The 21,118-nt window shown below is 40.8% G+C and overlaps 1 protein-coding gene across 2 annotated transcripts; it reads right to left on the reverse strand.

The window, feature by feature from the left end:
- Positions 1-4,407: 4,407 nt before the first annotated feature.
- On the reverse strand, positions 4,408-19,099 carry LOC149823334 (beta-glucuronosyltransferase GlcAT14B-like). 2 transcript variants are annotated; one of them, XM_090018779.1, is made up of 4 exons: positions 18,332-19,099; positions 16,932-17,007; positions 16,735-16,850; positions 4,408-5,415 (listed from the first exon to the last, which is right to left on the reverse strand). In XM_090018779.1, exons 1-4 carry the CDS (start codon positions 18,843-18,845, stop codon positions 4,901-4,903), a joined length of 1,221 nt encoding a protein of 406 aa, XP_089874905.1. In that variant the 5' UTR covers positions 18,846-19,099; the 3' UTR covers positions 4,408-4,900. The 2 variants fall into 2 exon arrangements, with proteins under 2 accessions (XP_089874905.1, XP_089874906.1); XM_090018780.1 differs by lacking the exons at positions 16,735-16,850; positions 16,932-17,007 and having other exon boundaries at positions 18,332-19,075.
- Between the last annotated feature and the right edge of the window lie 2,019 nt (positions 19,100-21,118).

Raw genomic sequence — 21,118 nt, forward strand, 5'->3', positions numbered from 1 at the left:
ACAGGGGTGTAGAAAAAAAATTGTGTGATAGTCGGGGGTTCGGGGGGCAGCACCCCCGAAAAAAAAATTTGAGATAAAATAAAAAATGGCTACAATTATTAATAAAAATCTATTTCATATGGACAAATCAAACTATTTGCTGCAGTCAGGGCTGGGCTACAAAAATGGATAAAAATCTATTTCATATGGAATCAGGGTTGGGCTAGGACTGGGCTTTTAAAAAAAATTAACTGTTTCGGGAGGCAGGACTGGGCTACAGCACAGTCCTGACCCCCCTAGCTACACCTTTGCACACACACACACACACACACACAAGGTAATGTCCTTAACAGCGAAACACACACATACAGCAAAAATGCAGGAGTGTGCCAGGCTTAATATAGGCAAGTTCTACTGTCATGAACAATGTTGTGAGAGGCGTACGCCTCAGAAGCATACGCCTCAGAGGCAAGGCGCACGCTCAAGATACTGAGGCGTTGCTGTGATGCGCTTAAAGTAAATATAAAAAAAGTACCACGGATACTTGAGAAGTAAGATCACATACTAAGCCCTCCAAGAGAAGTAAGATCACTAGTGTGAGGCGTTGAGTGTGATGCCACATATTTTTACGATATTTTAGATAATACCACAGATACTTGAGAGTCTTATGTTGTGAGAGGCGTACGCCTCAGAGGCGAAGCGCAGGCTCAACACCTCGCTTCGCCTCATCGCATTTAACAACCTTGGTCATGAAAAAGGGCAGCAAATTAAGTGGTTCTATTAGTGCAACAGGCTCGAGTGAATGCATAGATTGTTATATGATTGGTTAATTTTTTTCAGCATTCCAGCAAAAACCTTTAAAACGGTGAGAAATTTCAGATTTCTCATGACATTGTGGCAATCTTTTCCTAGCTTACAACCGTTACATATAGCAATTCAAGGAATTGAATCCAATGATCCCATCGCAAACACAAAGCATGGGGCTTGAACCCAAGGTCAAGATGTCACAATTCCACATTAAGAAATCTAATTGAACATAATGCTTCTGTTTTGAATTTTAATCAAACACTTGGTGCGAAACAAGCAATTCACCAAAAAACCCAGACCACTCACCCCTTTAAATCCCAGTTACCAACAGGATATTAGAAATCTAACCAAAAGAAACATCGACCCAAATTATCAGAAGGAATTTCATCAAACAAGTTGGGAGCAACGTGAAGACCATAACAACTCCCTCTCAGCAGTTCAAAACAAAGTCCCACACACACCATGCCAACGCACGCCACAAACACATGCGTGGAGGCTGAACAAGGTCCTCCAGCCAGACAGAGAGAGGAAGAGGCAGGTTGTAAAAGGGCCCTGTTGACTAGGGTTGTCAACGGGTCGGGTTTACCTGGAACCGACCCATACCAAATCCTATAGGGTCCGGGTATGGTGATAAATAAGAAGACCCCATTAAGACCCAGGTCCGGACCCAAAGGTCCGATTAATACATGGATCCGGATATAGTTTGTGAAATTTTATACCAGACCCGAGACCGTCCTGAGTTCCAATTAAGACCCGCAAATTTTAATGTAAAAATGATAAAAAATAGTATTTTACGGGGTATGGCCTAGGTCTGGTTCATGTAGTTATTATCAGGTCCGAGTATGCATCTCTTATGGTGGATCTGATTAGACCTGGGTCCAGACCTAATACCATATCCGAAAATCCGGGCCAGGTTCCACCTGGTTCTGAACTAATGGTGCCCCCTTTTTGTTTTAGAGAGAGAGAGAGTTGGTTAAGACCCTTTTTTGTTAGGTCCCCTTAAAAATCATAGTTGCAAGCCTTTTTTGCTTGATACGTACTAGTAGATGCATTTATCACAGTTTACTAAAGAACATGTACTAAATTATCTATATGTACATTCTCAAATGTGTTTTTCAATGATAAAAGATAAACGGCTGATGCTACAGTAAAGCATGATGATTAAATATTCAAGTTTTTAAGAACCAAAACATAATGTTTTAATAAATAATCAATGACGAACACATCTACCAGTCCAGATCAAGTTAAAAAAAAAGGTTTTTTACCAAAATCATAGGCTAATATCAAATGCATCCCTGCCTTATATTGAATCTCAAATTTATCCCTAGCTTTTGCTCCCTCAAAGCAAATTCGTCCTTATGTTAAGTGCTGTTCATTTAATCATGGTTAGCAGCTTACCATAGTTATGTTACCAAAACAATAAACTTTTTTTGTTTAAAATTACCCACATGCCATTCCATCTCCCCATAACCCTTCTCTTGGACTCTTTCAATGCTAGATTCTACATGTGCCCCATATTAGGGGTATCAACCAGTCGGGTTTACCCATACCCGACCCCGACTAAACCCTATAGAGTCCGGGTATGGTGACAAATAAGAAGACCTGATTAAGACCTAGGTCCAGACACGAAGGTAAGATTAATACATGGACCCAAGTATAGTTTGTGAAATTTTATGCCAAACTGGGGCTCGACCTAAGTCCCGATTAACACCCACAATTTTTCAATGTAAAAATGATAAAAATATTATTTTACTGGGTATGATCCGAGTCTGATTCATGTAGTTCTTATCGGTTCCAGGTATGGTTTCTCTTATAGTAGACCCAATTAAACCCGGGTCTAAACCAGATACCATACCCAAAAAACTGGTCCAAGTCTAGTTCCACCTAGGTCAGAACCAAATCCGACCCATTGACACCCCTAACCCATATGCTAGTTGCAATCACCTCTCATTTCTTTTGGGATAAATCTCAAGCTTTCATCCTAGGGATAGTTCCTCACACAGCACTCAAGATGGTGAAACAAGATCATTTTGGTTCAAATTGTCCTTCCTGTAAAAAGGGGAGGGAAAATCTGCTATTGCCACAACTGTAAGAGATGAACATAATCTTCAATGCAGTCTGTAGGAAGTGGGATTTGAAAAACCCAAAAAGAGCATACTTGTTGATGCTGAATTCATTGGATGTTCCACATCGAGCAATTAAAGTGAACCCATAAAATATAGAACCAATTGTTGGGGCAATGATTTCCATTCCAAAACCAGAGAAACAATTACACATGGCAAGCATTTTGAATGTGTAGGCACATGATGTTTACTTATTGAGAAATCAATTTATGCAAGATTTTAAGAGGTCATGTAAAGATCATTAGAGGAGGAGGAGATTTTGGGAGATTAGTTTTGGGTTGCACTTTTATAGTGGTAAGTTTAATCCTAATTTTAGGAAGTTGTCATGTAGCCTCTGCATATAGGAGGATAAAAAACAGTATCATATTATTGGATTATGATGGCACAATGTTGCCTTCGTGTTCTATTTGGAAAGCGTCTTAGTGCAAAGGTGATCTGTATCTTGAACAGACTCTAAGATCCAAGGAATATGGTGTTTGTTGTGAGTGCAAAAGTATCATTTCCCGTGGTTGGTAGGAGCTGTCAGTGCAAGTCTCCCTGTGGCTAGACATTCCAGGTTCAAAACCCAATGGTACGTTGAATAATAACTGGTGGGGGTCAGACTAAACCCAGGTTGCCTTTCAAAGAAAAAGTGTCATTTCCCCGTGCCTAAACATTATCAACTTCTCTAACGGGAGTTAACCAGGGTGTATTTTGGAACGGTTAAGCTAAATGCAGACATATTTAGGATTCAATATAAGGCAGGGACGAATTTGGGATTAGCCCACAAGGCAGGGATGTACATGGGAAAAAACCCAAAAAAAATAAGTATGATTTCTGAAGTACCCTAACCCTAACGAGGGGCATAATGTACACACACAATATATATATATATATATAGAGAGAGAGAGAGAGATGGGTAGGCGATTAATGCGTAGGTGCTGAACCCATGCTTAATCATGCTGACCGTCCATCATGATGGACAGTATAAAATGCTAAAAAGATGTCTTTTGATGCAAAAACGAGCAAAAAAGACCCTTTAGTGGTGCTTTTGAGGCGCTGCTAAAGGTCCCAGTTTCTGCCGGGACCTTTAGCTACGATTCCAAAGCGCCACTAAACGTCAAAAAGGACGTGTGCAGCAACACAAATTTGTAATGTCTTGCGTGTCCCTTTTAGATTCAGCGGCAATTTTGAGCTCCGCTAAAGGTCCCAGCGGAACTGCACTGCTAAAGGGTATTTTAACCCGTTTTTGTGCCAAAACACTTTTTTTTTCATTTTTTGCACACTGACCATCCATCAATAGGCGTGATGGACGGTCAGCATGATTAATGATTAAGTAGGTGCTCATATATATATATATATATATATATATATATATATATATATATATATATATATATATATATATATATATATATATATATAGAGAGAGAGAGAGAGAGAGAGAGAGATAGCAGAACATTCACCATTCAACGTTACCAAAATACATCCAACAGAATATTGGATGGGAGAGAAACATAAGAGCAAAACAGCCACAATACAATCTAGATGGTGATTGTGCATAGTTCAGATCAACCCCTCCCCTCAGAGAGAGAGAGAGAGAGAGAGAGAGAGAGAGTATTTAACCAAATTCTTCCAAGGATATGAAGCTATTGTGCGCGCTCAATTTGAAAGAACCGAGCTCCATATGCATGAATCAAAGGAAGCATATAAGCCTGTTTCCAGCCAATGGGCCAGCAGATCCACTAAGCGGTCCACCATCCGCCCATGCCCAACTTGTCAGGCTTTTGGCACAGTCCAATTGGGCTTGGTAGAACCAGAGCACCATAAACCTGGTCAAGGCCGCATCCCTGCACCATGGTTGGCCCAATGATCTGGCCATACCATTCTTCAGCTCCCCCTTGGAAAATGAGGGAGGTACAAGCAACTCAGCTTAACTAAAAAGCCACCCTGCCTGTACCCTCATTTACACAGCCATGAATTGCAGAACATCAATGGATACACCTACCTAGCTATGCACATTGTCTAGGCCTAAAATTTTCAGGACTAAGAAGTCTTAGAAACAACTTTTCTAACCTCTTGGAGCCAACACCAGGACTAATAACCTCTGGAGTGCCTCGAAAAGAACAAGGGCCAGAACCAAGCATAGATCTTCCAGTGCACCATCCACCAGGCGTGAACTGTCCTTTGGCTCTCCCCAGCAGCTCCTCATCAATTTTATCAAGAACAGGATCATCCTTCACAAATTTGCGTGCAAATGGTGAACCACTTTCTACCATGCCTTCAAAATGTTTAAGAGAGAGAGAGATGGGGTGTTGCCTAGGCGGATTGTCCCACAAAATATAATGCAGGTCACTATTGATCGTTGTGTTCTGGTACTGCTTTGAATTGCATACAACAGTGTGGAAATACCCTTCATGTGAAGACAGGAAATTTGTATAGTACAAAAGAAGTGTGCGAGGAAGGTTATCCCAGCCCCAAATGCAGAACTCCAAGAATGAACGAGAAAGCACCACCCAGGCAGATCCTACAGACAACCAGAGTTAACAAAAGGAATAATCAGAAAAAGATCACAGTAACTTTGTGCTTTTGAAATCACTAATGCATTACAGTCCTGAACACACCGAAAATAGGAAATTTGGGAAAAAATAAAATAGCAGAGTAACTCAGTTTTATCACGGATATAACCTGGTGCTTAATGAACTCACCAACACATGACAATACCAACTAAGCATATACAGATTTTGAAACAAATAAAAAGAGAGTAACACGCTCTTTTATCTAAAATTGATTTCACAATTGGAGAGAAGAATTGATTATTACATTCTAAATATTGTTAAGTACGTGTGACCACTTTTTTTGAACCATTACCTCATAGAAGCATTTACGAAAACAGAATTCTCACTCCGTATAACAATCCACGAAGTTCTTAAACAGGATAATTCTATTATAATTTTCCAATCGCTATCCAATGAAGGTCAAAATTCATATGCATGATAATAAATACAGTTGAGGGTAGGAGAATTGATAAATAGACAGCCAGATTGTCATAGTAACACAAGGAAACAGAACATATCATGTTTATTGTGATCTAGATATAATGCACTAAAAAATGATAGTTTCTTTTTGAAAATTTTCAAAAACACAAATAAATTTTAGATGATAAAGACACACCTAAATTTAGTCACTGTTAATTAAAGAGACATTTCTGTCATTTTAGCTTGGGTTAATAATAAACCAACTTTAGTTAATGGGATGAAGTTACTGATATACACTCAAACAACGGACTCTTTTTTTTGGTTCCCACACTCATTCTTTCTCATCCTCCATTCTTTCTCACTTACTCAGTCTCCACCATGGAAGACTCAAAATTGCCTTAAGCAGAGATTGCTTTTTGCAAAGACTATTCCTCCCCATTTCGTCAGGTGTTACTTCTCTCTCTCTCTCAAGCCTGGGTGTGTGTATTTAGGGGAGCAAAGGAAGCAATGGCGTTCTGAATCCTCCTTCGCTTGCTGAACACTGAACATTTGCCAAAAAAATCCACTCGCACTGCTCTTGTTATTGGGACTCGGTGATGTGCATAGGATGAGGATCGGGGTTTTCAGGGGAAACTCCTATAGGTGCACATCTGTTAGGATTTGAGTCATGCATTTCTATTTGCTAGGGCTGGTCTGGTTCACTCTTGAGAACAGTTGGCACCTATGTCACATGGGTGCGGGTGCGGGGATGCGGCACTTCCAAAAAACCTGGGTGCGGGGGTGCAGCAGGGGCAAAAATGTAAAATATATATATATATATATATATATATATATATATATATTTAACATTTAACAGTTAACATTGTCATAATATCATTCATCATGCATGCAGCTGAAATCTTCCTTACTGAGTTACAGACGATGCAATATGTCTTGTGATGTAATGGAAGCAGGTTACTGGTCTATGTTCTTTTAGTGAGACGTGAATTATACCGGATTTTTACGCATATTGCTCTTTTCCACATCTATATATCTCTTTCAAATTGCAACAACCATCAAATCCAAGTCCCAAAAAACAATAATATAAGAAACAAAACAGCATCAAACCAATAGTGGAATTACCCCAAATAACTCTGGCGGGTATCTATAAAATCTCACTTGCCCTATTTCTTACCTTCCGGTGCTTACAAGGTTTACACAAATATTAAAAGCAATCTCAAAAACTATAAAACCATATACACGATCACTTGGTTCTAGCAGGGGGAGCCCAAAAGAAAAAAAAAATCTTCACATTGTCATCAAGATTAAAGTGTCAAAAATGCTAACATGGTGATTTGGGTAATCGTGTATATGCACATAAGCAACAAATCAGCAGTGATGAGTTCCAATTTGTTGAAGAAAACAATGTTTGAAGAGGAAAAAAGGGTACCTTAAGAGAGAGAACATCTCGGATAACTAGCCGATAGTCGACAACAATAGCGAGGAAACGTGAATCGGGAGAGAAGCAACAAGGGAAGGTTTGTTTGTAAGAATCTGTGAATTCCATGTGAAGAAACAACGGGGTTTCTTCAGATATGCGATTTCTGAACCACCCAACTCGGCATTACTGAGATGTTGGTGAGCGAGATGTCAATGCCGATCTTATTTTGAAAATCACTCCTCTCCTCTCCCGAGCCCCTCCCCTGCCGAAAACAGAGGGAGCGGGGGGGGGTCGGCCCCTTCCCTGCCGAAAATAGGGAGGGGCTTGTGAGAAATCAGATGTGGGAGTCACCTTACTATCGTAGCAAGAGATAGAGAGAGAGGTAAGAGGGAAGAGAGAAAAAATTTTGGGCTGCAATGGGATCTTCTCCCCTTTCCATTGATATTTATATGTTGTACAAGTGGTACAATACAGTACAGTATGCTGTACAAGTGGTACAGTACATACAGTACAGTGGTACAATACAGTACAGTATGCTGTACAAGCGATACAGTACATACAGTACAATATACAATACAGTACAGTATGTTGTACAAGTGGTACAGTACATACAGTACAATACAGTACAGTATGTTGTACAAGTGGTACAATGTACAAGTGGTACAGTACAGTGGAATATATCCATTTACATATTTAACAGCCTCCCTCAAGTTGAGGATGATCTTCAATCATACTCAACTTGCCCTTAAGTAACCAAAATTGATGACTAACCAATCCTTTGGTGAAGATGTCTGCCACTTGGTCTTCTGATCTGACATACGAAGCCTCAATTTCTTCTGTTTCAATCTTTTGTCTAACAAAATGCTGATCAATCTCAATGTGCTTCGTGCGACAATGATGAATAGGGTTAAAAGAAATATTAATGGCACTTTGATTATCACATAAAAGCAGAGAGGAAGAGATGGGTTCATTCAACTCTTGAAGAAGATGCCGTACCCAAGTGACATCAGCTGTCCCTGCTGCCATTGCCCTGTACTCTGCCTCAGTGCTGGATTTAGCAATGGCCTTTTGTTTCTTACTACTCCAAGTGACAATATTTGGGCCAATGAAAACACAATATCCTGAAACCGACCTACGCTCATCAGGGTCCCCACCCCAATCTGCATCACAATATGTAAGTAAACGGTGTCCTGTAGTGAAGCTTTCATCTTTGTGATAGAGCAATCCATCTCCAATAGTCCCTTTCAGATATCTGAGAATACGCTTAATACATTCCATATGGCAATCAGTGGGAGCATGCATAAACTGAGATGCTTGATTTACAGCATAAGCAATGTCAGGTCTTGTAAATGTAAGATATTGCAACATACCAACAATGCGGCGATATAAAGTGGAATCATGATATAATTGGCCTTCTTTTGCACTAAACTTATGATTTAAGACAGATGGGGTGCTGAGAGGTTTACAATTAATCATACCAGTGGTGTGAAGAATGTCAAGAGTATACTTGTGTTGACTTAGAGTAAGTCGATCATCTTGCCTATCGACTTCAACTCCCAAGAAGTATCGCAATGGGCCTAAGTCCTTCATCTTAAATTTGGCCATGAGTAAAGACTTGACCAAGGCAATATGTGCATCATCACTCCCAGTGATAATGATGTCATCAACATATATAAGAACCCAAGTAGTAACATGATCATTCTTATACATAAATAAAGAATGATCAAGTATACTCTTAGAAAAGCCATGCTGCTGAATTTCCATGGAGAAACTCTCAAACCAAGACCGAGATGCCTGTTTTAAACCATAAAGAGACCTTCTCAATTTACAAACCCATGTAGCCGCATCATGTTCACTATATCCAGGAGGTTGCTCCATATACACCTCTTCCTTCAAGTCCCCATGTAGGAACGCATTCTTGACATCCAACTGGCTAAGAGACCAACCATGCTGAAGAGCCAAAGTGAGGATCACACGAATGGTGCCAATTTTGACAACAGGCTAAAAGTTTCCTCATAATCTTGCCCATATTGTTGTGTGAATCCGCGTGCAACAAGGCGAGCTTTATATCTTTCAATGCTACCATCTGGTTTACGCTTGATCTTGTAAACCCATTTGGAACCAACAACATTTCTATCAACAGGTCGAGGAACAATATCCCATGTATGACATTCATGAAGTGCTGCCATTTCTTCGTTCATAGCTTCAACCCAAGCTCGAGAATGGGCTGCCTGATGAAAAGTGGACGGCTCTTTCTCTTTGGCCACATTGGTTAGAAAAAACTGAAAGTCAAGAGAAAAATTGTTGTAACTAACCCAACGATGGATAGGATGCCTTTCACGTGTGGATCGTCGAAGAGGGGGAGCCTCGTGAGATGAAGTTGGAGGGGCTCCTCGACGGGCATAAACCAAACCTGAAAACCGTGAAGGTGCATCCTGGATGATGGAGTTGTCTGCTTCAAACTGAATTGGTTCATCAACAACAGGATCTCTGATAGAGTCATATAGCAAAGTATCACAAAGCCATGGATCATAAGTAGTTTGCTCATATACCTGAGAAGTATCACAAGTGTTGAAATGGTCATCATCAAAAACAACATTTCTAGACACCTTAATCTTACCCAAAATAGGATCATAACATCTATATCCTTTATACCCATCGGCATATCCCAGAAATCTGCACTGAACTGCTCTATCTTGAAACTTGTTACGTAAAGAATGATCCACATGGACATAACAAATGCATCCGAAAGCATGCAAATCATCATACGAAGGGTGAGAACCGTGAAGCAAATAATAAGGAGACTGATCTCCTAATAATTCCATAGGCAACCTGTTAATGATATGCACTGCAGTGTGAAAGGCCTCAGTCCAAAGAGAGAAAGAAATATCAATATTGTGCATCATACTTAACGCGGTTTCAACAATATGCCGATGCTTACGTTCTGCTACTCCATTCTGTTGTGGAGTGTAAGGACAAGAGGAGTTACGTGTGATGCCATGGTCCTTTAAATATTCACTAAAATCATGAGATATGTATTCTCCACCACCATCACACTGGAAATAAGTGATATTTGAATTGAAAAGGTTCTGAACAAGAGCATGGAATTGTTTGAAAAGTTTGAACACTTCAGATTTAGATTTCATAAAGTAAATCCAAGTGTAACGAGTGAAAGAGTCAAGAAATAACACATAATAACGAGAGCCAGATAGAGATGAAACAGGAGTTGGGCCCCAAACATCAGAGTGAATAATTTCAAATGGCTTGGAGGCTCTTTTATTGATACTTTGAAAGGGAAGTACATGACTCTTGCAGACATTACAACTAGGACACTTATGATCTAATTTGACTTTGGGAATAAAACCCTGAGAAGACAATTTGTCAAGGAACCCTTGACTACAATGACCTAACCGACGATGCCAAGAAACTGGCTTATTACATTGCATAACAGAAGAAGACTGACTCAAATAAGCAGGAAAAGATGGAGTCACGGTAGATGACGTCTTCAAAGTCCCGGGGGCTGCTTTGAAGACGTACATGTTTCCGCGTCGTTCACCCTTAGCGAGCATCTTCTTGGTTCGAAGGTCCTTAAGACAAACAGAAGACGGAGTAAATTCCATGGATGAATTTGTTTCATCAACCAATTTAGAAACAGATAAAATGTTTTTCTCAATGGCAGGAGTGAGTAAGACATTTTTCAATGGTAGTGTAGATTGTGACAAAGAGAGAGATGCATTTCCAGTATGAGAAATAGGGTGGTGGGAACCATCTCCCGTGACAATAGTGCCAGTGCCAATATAAGGAACCATGTTGGAAAGTTTACCTGCATCAGAAGTAACATGTGCGGCTGCTCCAGAATCAATATACCAAACTCCATCATCATTCTGACGCAAATTCATGTTGTTAAATGCAGTCATCAGAATTTGTTGCACATCATGTGGCAACCCTGCACTCTGTCCCTGATCAGTACCCTTATGTGCTCGAAAATTTCCCTGCGGCTGCCCTTGAAACTGTCTAACATTCATCTGTCCAGCTCTTGGTCCTGACCTCCCTGCCTTGTTGCGATTCTGTGGGTTGTGCCAACAATCTGCTTTCACATGGCCACGCTTGTTGCAATGGAAGCAAGTAGGGACACGGGTACCTCTAGTGGCAGGTGGAGCAGTAGGAGTAGGAAGGAGTCCTCCACGGCCCATATGAGCAGCAGGTGGACGAAATGAGGTAGACCCAGATGTAAACATGACAGGATGAGGATCATCAATAAGATGATCTTGAGTCAAACTAACTTCATACTGTAGGAGTTTGGCCTGTAAATCCTCAAAGCATGGAAGTGTAGAGGCAACCTGTAATGCAGTACAAAACATACGATATTGGGGCCCAAGGCTTCCCAATACCTGCTGAACAACATCTCTGTCAGAAACAGGATATCCAATAGCGGCCAACTGATCAATGATAATTTTGATATCCCCTAGAAATTCAGTAATGGTCTTAGTTCCCTTTCGCATAGATTGGAACTGCCATTTCAGTTGAAGTGCACGTGATTCAGAAACCTGTGAATAAGAGTGAGCAAGATGGCTCCATAGTTCTGCAGCAGTAAAATGGTCAGAGATAGTTTGTAATATACGATCAGATAACGTGGCAGTCAAATAGGCAACCACAGATTGGTCCTTCTGAAACCAAACATCATACGCAGGATTTGGAATAGCAATGCAACTCACCTTCCCATCATTACCAGTTACCTCTTGCGTAATAGTCATAGGTGGGGCGGGTGATCCCCCATCCAGATGCCCGGAAAGACCATGACTTCGGATAAACGGCAGAATTTGGCGTTTCCAAAGTAAGTAGTTATCATGAGTTAATTTGTGAGAAACAAGTTGAGAAAGAAATCCGGGGCTGATTTTAGAATCCATAAGGAAGAAGATCAAGGATGAATCAAACAGCACGACAGAAATTCGTAGGTTGTACGGACAGAACCGTACGGACAGAAATTTTTGAGTTTTGGAAATCACGATTTTTCAGTTAATCGTGCAGAATGTACGATTTATCAACTATATTGCAAGAAATAGATAAGAAATCACAAGAAGTTTGAGAAAAGAGGCACTTTTGAGAAATGAGGGTTCCCAAATTTGGGGAAAACAGAAATTAGGGTTGATAAAATTGGGAATAACAGAATATGTAAGAAGAAAAAGATGCACGATATGAGGAAATGAAGAAACGACGTCGAAATATAGTGATTCAACGGAGAAACAACAGAGAAAACACTTTCCTTGAGAACGCCCAAAAACGCACGTCAAAGTCCTTAGGGGCCTTCCAGATGATCGTGATTACCACGCCCTTGGCTCTGATACCATGTGAGAAATCAGATGTGGGAGTCACCTTACTATCGTAGCAAGAGATAGAGAGAGAGGTAAGAGGGAAGAGAGAAAAAATTTTGGGCTGCAATGGGATCTTCTCCCCTTTCCATTGATATTTATATGTTGTACAAGTGGTACAATACAGTACAGTATGCTGTACAAGTGGTACAGTACATACAGTACAGTGGTACAATACAGTACAGTATGTTGTACAAGCGATACAGTACATACAGTACAATATACAATACAGTACAGTATGTTGTACAAGTGGTACAGTACATACAGTACAATACAGTACAGTATGTTGTACAAGTGGTACAATGTACAAGTGGTACAGTACAGTGGAATATATCCATTTACATATTTAACAGGGCTTAGCCCCTCCCCTGCCGAAAACAAAGGGAGCAGGGGGGGCTCAGTCCCTCCCCTGCAGACCCAACAAGAGAGCAAGAGGGGGGGCTCGGCCCCTCCCCTGCCGAAAACAGAGAGAGCAGGGGGGTCTCAACCCCTCCCCTGTTGACCCAACAAGAGAGCGAGAGGGGGGGCTCAGCCCCTCCCTTGCCGACCCAACAAGAGAGCAAGAGGGGGGGCTCAGCCCCTCCCCTACCGACCCAACAAGAGAGCGAGAGGGGGGAGGGGCTCGGCCCCTCCCCTGAAATCAAAAGGAGCAGGGTGGGGGGCTCGGCCCCTTCCCTGCCGAAAAAAGGGAGGGGCTTAGCCCCTCCCCTGCCAAAAACAAAGGGAGCAGAGGGGGCTCAGTCCCTCCCCTGCAGACCCAACAAGAGAGCAAGAGGGGGGGCTCGGCCCCTCCCCTGCCGAAAACAAAGGGAGCACGGGGGGCTCAACCCCTCCCCTGCCGACCCAACAAGAGAGCGAGAGGGGGGAGGGGCTCGACCCCTCCCCTGCTGACCCAACAAGAGAGCGAGAGGGGGGGGGGGGCTCAGCCCCTCCCCTACCGACCCAACAAGAGAGCGAGAGGGGGGAGGGGCTTGGCCCCTCCCCTGCCGACCCAACAAGAGAGCGAGAGGCGGGGCTCAACCCCTCCCCTGTCGACCCAACAAGAGAGCGAGAGGGGGGGCTCGACACCTCCCCTACCGAAATTAGAGGGAGCAGGGGGGCTCGGCCTCCCCTGCCAAACCACCTTTAGAGCGAGAGGGCGCAGGGGGGGCTCGGCCCCACCCCTGCCGACCCAACAAGAGAAAGAGAGGGCACAGGGGGGCCTTGGCCCCTCCCCTGCTGACACAAGCAGAGAGCGAGAGGGACGTACCTGCGACGAGGGAGAGGAGGAACTTAGGAGGTGGCGTCGGGAGAAGAGGGCTCGAGCTGAGTTGCGCGAGAGAGGAGAGGAGTGATTTGGGCAAAAAAAATTTGCCCTAATCATTCATTTTCATCGGTTTTTTTTAACGTCCGAAATGTGGACGAAAACGACCTTGGGTGCGAGCACCCGGTGCAGCACGCGCACCCGCGTCACGTCGCGTGCGGCACCTACTTTGTCGAGTCCCTGTTACTTAGGTTGGCACTGGATATGTTGGTGGGCAGCAACTTGGGTAATCAAATTCACAACTGCACTCAGGGAAGTTTGAAATTCTGTTTCAAAGCTGCTTAGTAACGACAAAATAGTAATTTCAATGCATATTTAACGGAAACATTGATGGAAGTAAACCTTGTGTTATTCTAGTTCATCATGACAAAGTTTAGGTGGCATTTCAACATTTTTTAAAACTTAGGTGTTTTTTTTTATCACTGAAACTTTAGGTGCGTTTTTTGAAAATTTCCCTTTGTTTTTCCTACTGCAGCCATTTAGAATCAATGTTTTAAGCGTCATTGGTGTCATTTTGGCACCACAAATTTGAAAAACACCATAAATCCTTTATCATCATTATTTCTTGGGGTCTACAATAACCATTGAAGTGGAAACTTTTATGATTTCACTATGGGGCAGAGTCAACTTTTTCTGGAAGCATAAGCTTGGCTGATGCCATTCTAACATCTTTGGATGCAAGAGGTAGTTAATCACCCGACTGTTTTTAAATGTCTATCCATGAAAGGTGACAGCTGATTATTTCTACTAGCGTGGCACGGCATTTCAAATCAGCTTAGAAATGCAGAAAAAACAGTAGAACTTTAGGATTCAAGACTAAATCACTTGGCAAGAGAGTACTTGAAGGAAACAGAAGAATACCATATATCAAATCATTTTCACAAAGAATCGGTTAAGTATTTAGGATCAACCCATCTAGCAATTACACATGAAAAAATAGCACCATCGTTTTCACATAGTGGAGAAATCAGGCCATGATCAGAAAAAAAAAATGAGAAACATCAAAATAGGTAAGAAATGAATGAGGTTGATGCTCCAAACATAGAAAGAAGATATCATCAAACAAATAACCAGGATCTACCTCACATGATTACATGAACCCATTCGCATATACAGGGTTATCTAACTTTTAACCATAGTCACAGATATAGTCGATATATTGAAAATATCAGTATTTTCACAATATATGGAAATATCATTTAATACTACTTTGCTATTTAAAGATATCTCTATACTTTTTTTATATTATTGTGATGTTATTGCAAAATACTAGCAAAATTTTATCTGAAATCTTGCTTTTTATATACCTTTCACTTTCTTATTTTCCATCAACTTATAAATTGTATTACATTTTTTTATTTGTTTCTGTTTCATATCTGCAATCAACTTATAAACTATATTAATTACATAGCGACCAATATCAGCGATATTTTGAAAATATCGTGATGTTAGCGGTATTTCAAGGTTAGCCAATATTTTCCTGAGATTTTCCCACTTCCCGAGATTTTGAAAAAACATCTTTTTTATATTCTAAGTATCTTTTTTTGTTTCTTTTACATTTTAAATTTTTTCTAATTGTTTATTTATATTTTTGCAAGCAAAATACTGTAGAACATATTACTTCCAATCTTTTTTATTATTCTTGATATTTTTCAAATTGTAAAACTTCCGATGTTCTCCTGAGATTTTTAAGAGAAAAACAACTCTTTGAAAAGAACCCTCAAGAGAAAACTTGCCAAGAACAGTAGTATAGGTGACTGTGATTACATCCATACCACAAAACGTTAACAATTTTTTCCAATAAAAAAAAGACAAATACAACAAAGTTTTAAAATGTCAATCTAAATAAGTGGAACAAAGGTGTCAAAATAGAAAATGTTTTGTGAAGTGCATGTTTTGGACATCACTGACACTATTTATGCTTTTATATTGTATGATCTGAATCATTAAGAAAATAACTATTGAATAGAATACTTCTACTTTGTTGACTTGCAAGGTCATATTTTTTTTTGAAAGGCGAGCTGGGGTTAGGCAGACTTCCACCAGTTATTATTCAACATACCACTGGGGTTTTGAACCTGCAACGTCCCACCACAGGAAGACGTGCACTAACAGCTCCTACCAAACACGTGCAGCCCGTTGGTTGCAAGCTCATATATAATACTACTAGTTTGACACCCTCTGGCTTTGCAGTTCAAAGTCCTGCATGCCTTATGGTTGTACCCACTTGATTTACACATATCTAATCTTGAAAAGCAAAGCTAACTTTTGGATCATGTTTAGCATCTCCTGTTTACTATTTTCATGTGTTATGATGTTTTATGCCATTTTCAAAACATCCTCATTTTCATGAATTAAAACGACCTAATGTTGCTTATCAAAAAAAAAGAACCTAATGTAATAAAGAAACCATGTTAAGTGCATCAGCATGGTTAGATCTAACATTTTGGCAACTAGTTCCCTGCAAAACAAAAGTGTGGACCACCATCTGATATCACGGTTCGGAACCACAATATATTTTCTCTCACACACACATATCTAGTTTTTTGAGCCTTGACATATCTAACACTTCATTCACATATCTGACAATGACACTGATATGCATGTCTAACTAAAAAACCTAGAGCAGCTGGGTCACACTATCTTTAACAAACAAGACTTCGGTTCTATTCCTATCAAGGATATACTTAGCTTGGCCCAAAAAAAAAGAGCATGACAAACTAAAGAATGATATGCTGAAAACACATAATTAGATGCATTAATCTTAGCAAATTACCTATGAACAATTTGAAAGAGGAAGGCATGGAACGGTGCTGTGTGGCCCAGAATATATCTGATTTCTTTGAATGATACAATCCAGGGTCAATAATGATGGGCTTAGCTCTTTGATACCTGAGAAGAAATACAATTCTGTATCACTTCCAGAATATCAGAAATGCTAGCAGAACCACAGAAAAGGAAGGAACGACTTACTCTTTCCATCCAATGTTACTTGTGTGTTCAATGAAGTTTAGATCACTGGGCAGGTAGGAAAAAACATGAAGCATGTCTGCAATTCACATGTATGAGTAAATAACAAATGCATAAAAGATAAACAATAAAAAAAATAGATTTTAAATTATGACAAGAAAATTAAGCAAATATAAATAAGACCAAACAGGTAGTCCACAAAAAAACCATGAGAGCACCAAGGACAAATCTAACATTTTACAAGAGTGTCACAACATAAAATAATGCTATACGTGACAAATAGTTCACAATGGCTTGATTAACCAGACAGGAACCAAAAACAACCCTTCCCAAAACAGCCAGGCCATATTCGAGGAACCGACTAAAGGGCACCGTATCGAAAGCTAGTAAACAAAATGCAAAATAAAATAAAATAAAATAATGACTGCACAAAAACTTGCAAAAGACACATCGATGAGCACTTTTGACTGATAGCTGCTTCAATTGAACACTGCCACAATAAAACTTAACCCAAATCCTCCAGAAAGAATGAATCAGGGACTCCAATTAATAAATCAATAATGACTACACATTGTTCAATAGATAACCAACCTACAGAAAACAGAATTAACTAAAAGCTGAAGTTTTAGTCGATATAATTCTACATTGCAAAAAACCTAAGCCTAATAAATTCACAGCCAAAAAAGTCCAACAAGTGGCCAATTTAATAGTGAGTTAATTTTAGTAGGAACAAATTTTAAATTGTTGCACTACAAGTCAAACAAGCAAATTATCACATACTGCGCTCCACGTTATAATAACACAGTCAAGTCAATAAACTAAAGCAATAAAGAAAACATGGATCGAAATTACAATAAAAAAACTCTCAAACAGTAAAGAAACATATAATGATAGTTTACGGTACAATCCCCTTCAGTCAAAAGAAACGAAGGAAACACATGTAATTAACTGGTAAATTAAAATTGAGCATAAGGGGAAATGACTATAATCACCCAATAAATAACATGTAAATAACTAATTGATCGCAATTTCTTCGTCATTATAACATGATACAGAATTTTAATAAGCTTCTAACACAATCAACTAAAAAACCCTTGATGTAATAGTAGCTCATTAACCTTTAGGTTAAGGAACAATAACTCAATCAACAACCATAGCTTAGACCAAATCGTAGTACGAGGGCCCTCGCCATCTCTGATTCTCCTCCCGGGGGATTGTAAGGGGGTTTTCAATCCCCCGGTATGGTTGGTGAATCAAAGATGAGACAGTTGTTGCCTATTTTTAATAAACAAATCACCCAAAACTCTGAAAAAAAAATCGAACAGCCAAAATGTCATGAACATCACTACAACAAAAGGAAATAACAATGAAGAAATGAACACATCAACGTCAAGAACACTAACCATCTTGTGTCATCAGCGGATAATCCGAGGCACTGAGGTTGATGAACCAATCCCATTCCTTGGTCTGCCTCAGGAGGACGGCCACGGCGTGGAGCGTGCACGCGATCATCGTCGGGCCCTTGTAGGTGACGAGGTTCGCCTTCCCGACGATCTGCACGTTGTCAGCCTCCCGGAGAACCTCTTCCGACCTCAGGAACCTCGCCAGATCCAGCCTCTCCTTCGCGGGCGCCTCTAGATCCAGGTGCAGAAGGTACACGTTCCTTGGGTGGTAAACCGCCCGCAGAACCCGCATCACCCTCTCCCCATCCCCCTTCGTGCCGGTGATCAGGTACGCGAACCTTGGCGTCCTCGGTAGCCCTTGATCGGACGACTCCACCGGCTTCCGGGCGCCGGATTCCGCCGAAAGCCCGCCGTGCACTAAACTTACGAGCAGAAGCAGGGAAAGCGTCAGGGCCAAGCTCCCGATCAAAACGATAGCCCATTTGTGCGTGATCGGGAGGATCTTCCTCTTCATATTCCAGGTCAAGATGCTGCGAGGCTCATCACCAAACCCTAGAGAAAATGGAACGAAGAGGAAGGACGAAATCGAGCGAGATTGAGGACCGCGATGAGGAATGCAGACGGCAGAGATTGAACGGGAGAGAAATCCTACGGCTAGATTCGCTTAGGAGACGAAGCCCTAACCCCAGATTCAAGAGCAGAGGGTTTCAGAGAGAGAGAGAGAGAGAGAGAGAGTACCGTTTGGATGGTACGTCCCAGTCCCACCCTCTGTGCATTTTAAACGCGTTTTGAGGTGGGAAGATCGAAGAGACGAGGGTATAATTCGGTTTGTAATAGCCCCCTAATTTTCACTTTATATCTAAAATGCCACTCGTCTTTGGGCTGTCCGCAATATTCATGCTTCGGTCCGAATCCAGTGGGTCCAAACGGCTCGAATATCCATATCCAATTGGGAATCACATTATTAAAATATTCTGGCAAAGGAAAATCTAGGGATCAATTTTATTTTTTCTGAAAAAATGTTGAGAAAATATCAGCATATTTAAATTCTAAAAACGTATAAAAAACTATACTTTTTATGCTCTTTACAATGAATTTTTTGGGGATCTTAATTGGAATTTGGAATTCATATTTTTCTCCAATTTTCTTATAAATATTCACTGTTGATAGTTGTTTTTTAGATAAATGAATAAATCATTGGATTATTTTTCATGAATTATCCTTGAATTTTTCTTAAATCATAGGTTAAACTAAAATAAATATAGCCTGGATTCTCTAGTTGGTAAAACCCTTGAGATCCAACTAGCAACCAAACCTTATAAGGTTATCTGATCTTTTTGAATGGGTCCAATCCAATTAACAAAAAGATGGGATAAGGTCAGAGTGTGCACTGACGTATTCCCTCAGAGCACCTCTGGATGCTGTTGATCTAAAAATGAACGGCATCTAAGGCGCCTGTGAGGGTGTGTCAGAGGTGGTGACGTGCACTGACTGCTTCCCCACACCAAAAGTGTGCAATCACATCGCACCTGACCCTCCTCTCCATTATTATGGTGTCAACGGGTTAGGTTTGTTCGGGGCCCCACCCGTACCAAACACTATAGGGTCAGGGTTTGGTGATAAAGAGTGAGGTGCAATTAAAAATCGGGTTGGATATAAAAACTCCGATTAGTATATGGAGCAGGGTATGGATTTAATAAAATTTTATACCAGTTCCCACAAAGTTTCAATTAATACCCATGATTTTTCAACATAAAAAGATCAAAAAAATATTATTTTACCGGGTATGGACTGGGTCTAGTTCATATCATCCTTATAGGATCCAGGTATGGTTTTTCTTATAAAGGACCTGATCAAACACGGGTCTGGACCTGGTACCCACTTCAAAATCCGATTAGGGTTGGGCTCACTTGGGTCCAAACACGATCCAACCCATTGACACCCCTAGAAAAGGATGCAAATCTGGGTTACCTGGATTTGTTCATGCTTGACGGCTTGACCCAACATTGCATCAAAAATTTTGGATAATGGATCCAGTTTTTAAATCCGACTTGGATCTCACAGTGAAGTCCTAGATAGGGGTGGCAATCGGGTCGGGTTGGTGGGTTGGGTTAACGGGTTGGCGGGTCAGAATACCTCAACACGGACATGACCCGTTTATTAAACGGATCGGATGTAGCAAACACGAACACGACCCATTTATTAAATGGGTAACCCGACACGACACGGTTAACCCATTTAATAAACAGGTCTGGTCAACATGACACGGTTACACGACATGGCGAGCCGTTTATTAAATGGGTCAACCCTATAACATAGACACGATAACCGACCCGAGTAACCTGTCTAACCCGAATAACACAATTAGAAACACACAAATATATATATATTTATACAGAGAGAGAGAGACTTTTTTCTGCAAATCTCAATATGGAATTGTACTACCAACATTAACATAAAGTCACAAACATAAAGACAACATCAATATAATTGTCTTACAAGTTACAACCATACTACAAACATATCCACCAAGTTGTCTTACAATCATCAAGATAAACATAAATAATTAAACGGGTTGACCCGCCCGCCTAACCCGTTTATTAAACGGGTCAAATGGGTTGGCATACCCCTAACACGAACACGACCCGTTTAATAAACGGGTTAGGCGGGTCGACCCGTTTACGACACGAACCCATTTAAGCCAAACCCTAACCCGGCTAAGAAGCGGGTTGGCGGGTCGGGTCAGATTTTGCCACCCTTAGTCCTAGACCAGTTATGATTTGAGTC

This window comes from Nuphar pumila, chromosome 10 (genome assembly GCF_984573655.1).
Source record: "Nuphar pumila chromosome 10, dmNupPumi1.hap1.1, whole genome shotgun sequence".
NCBI classification, from domain to species: Eukaryota; Viridiplantae; Streptophyta; class Magnoliopsida; order Nymphaeales; family Nymphaeaceae; genus Nuphar; species Nuphar pumila.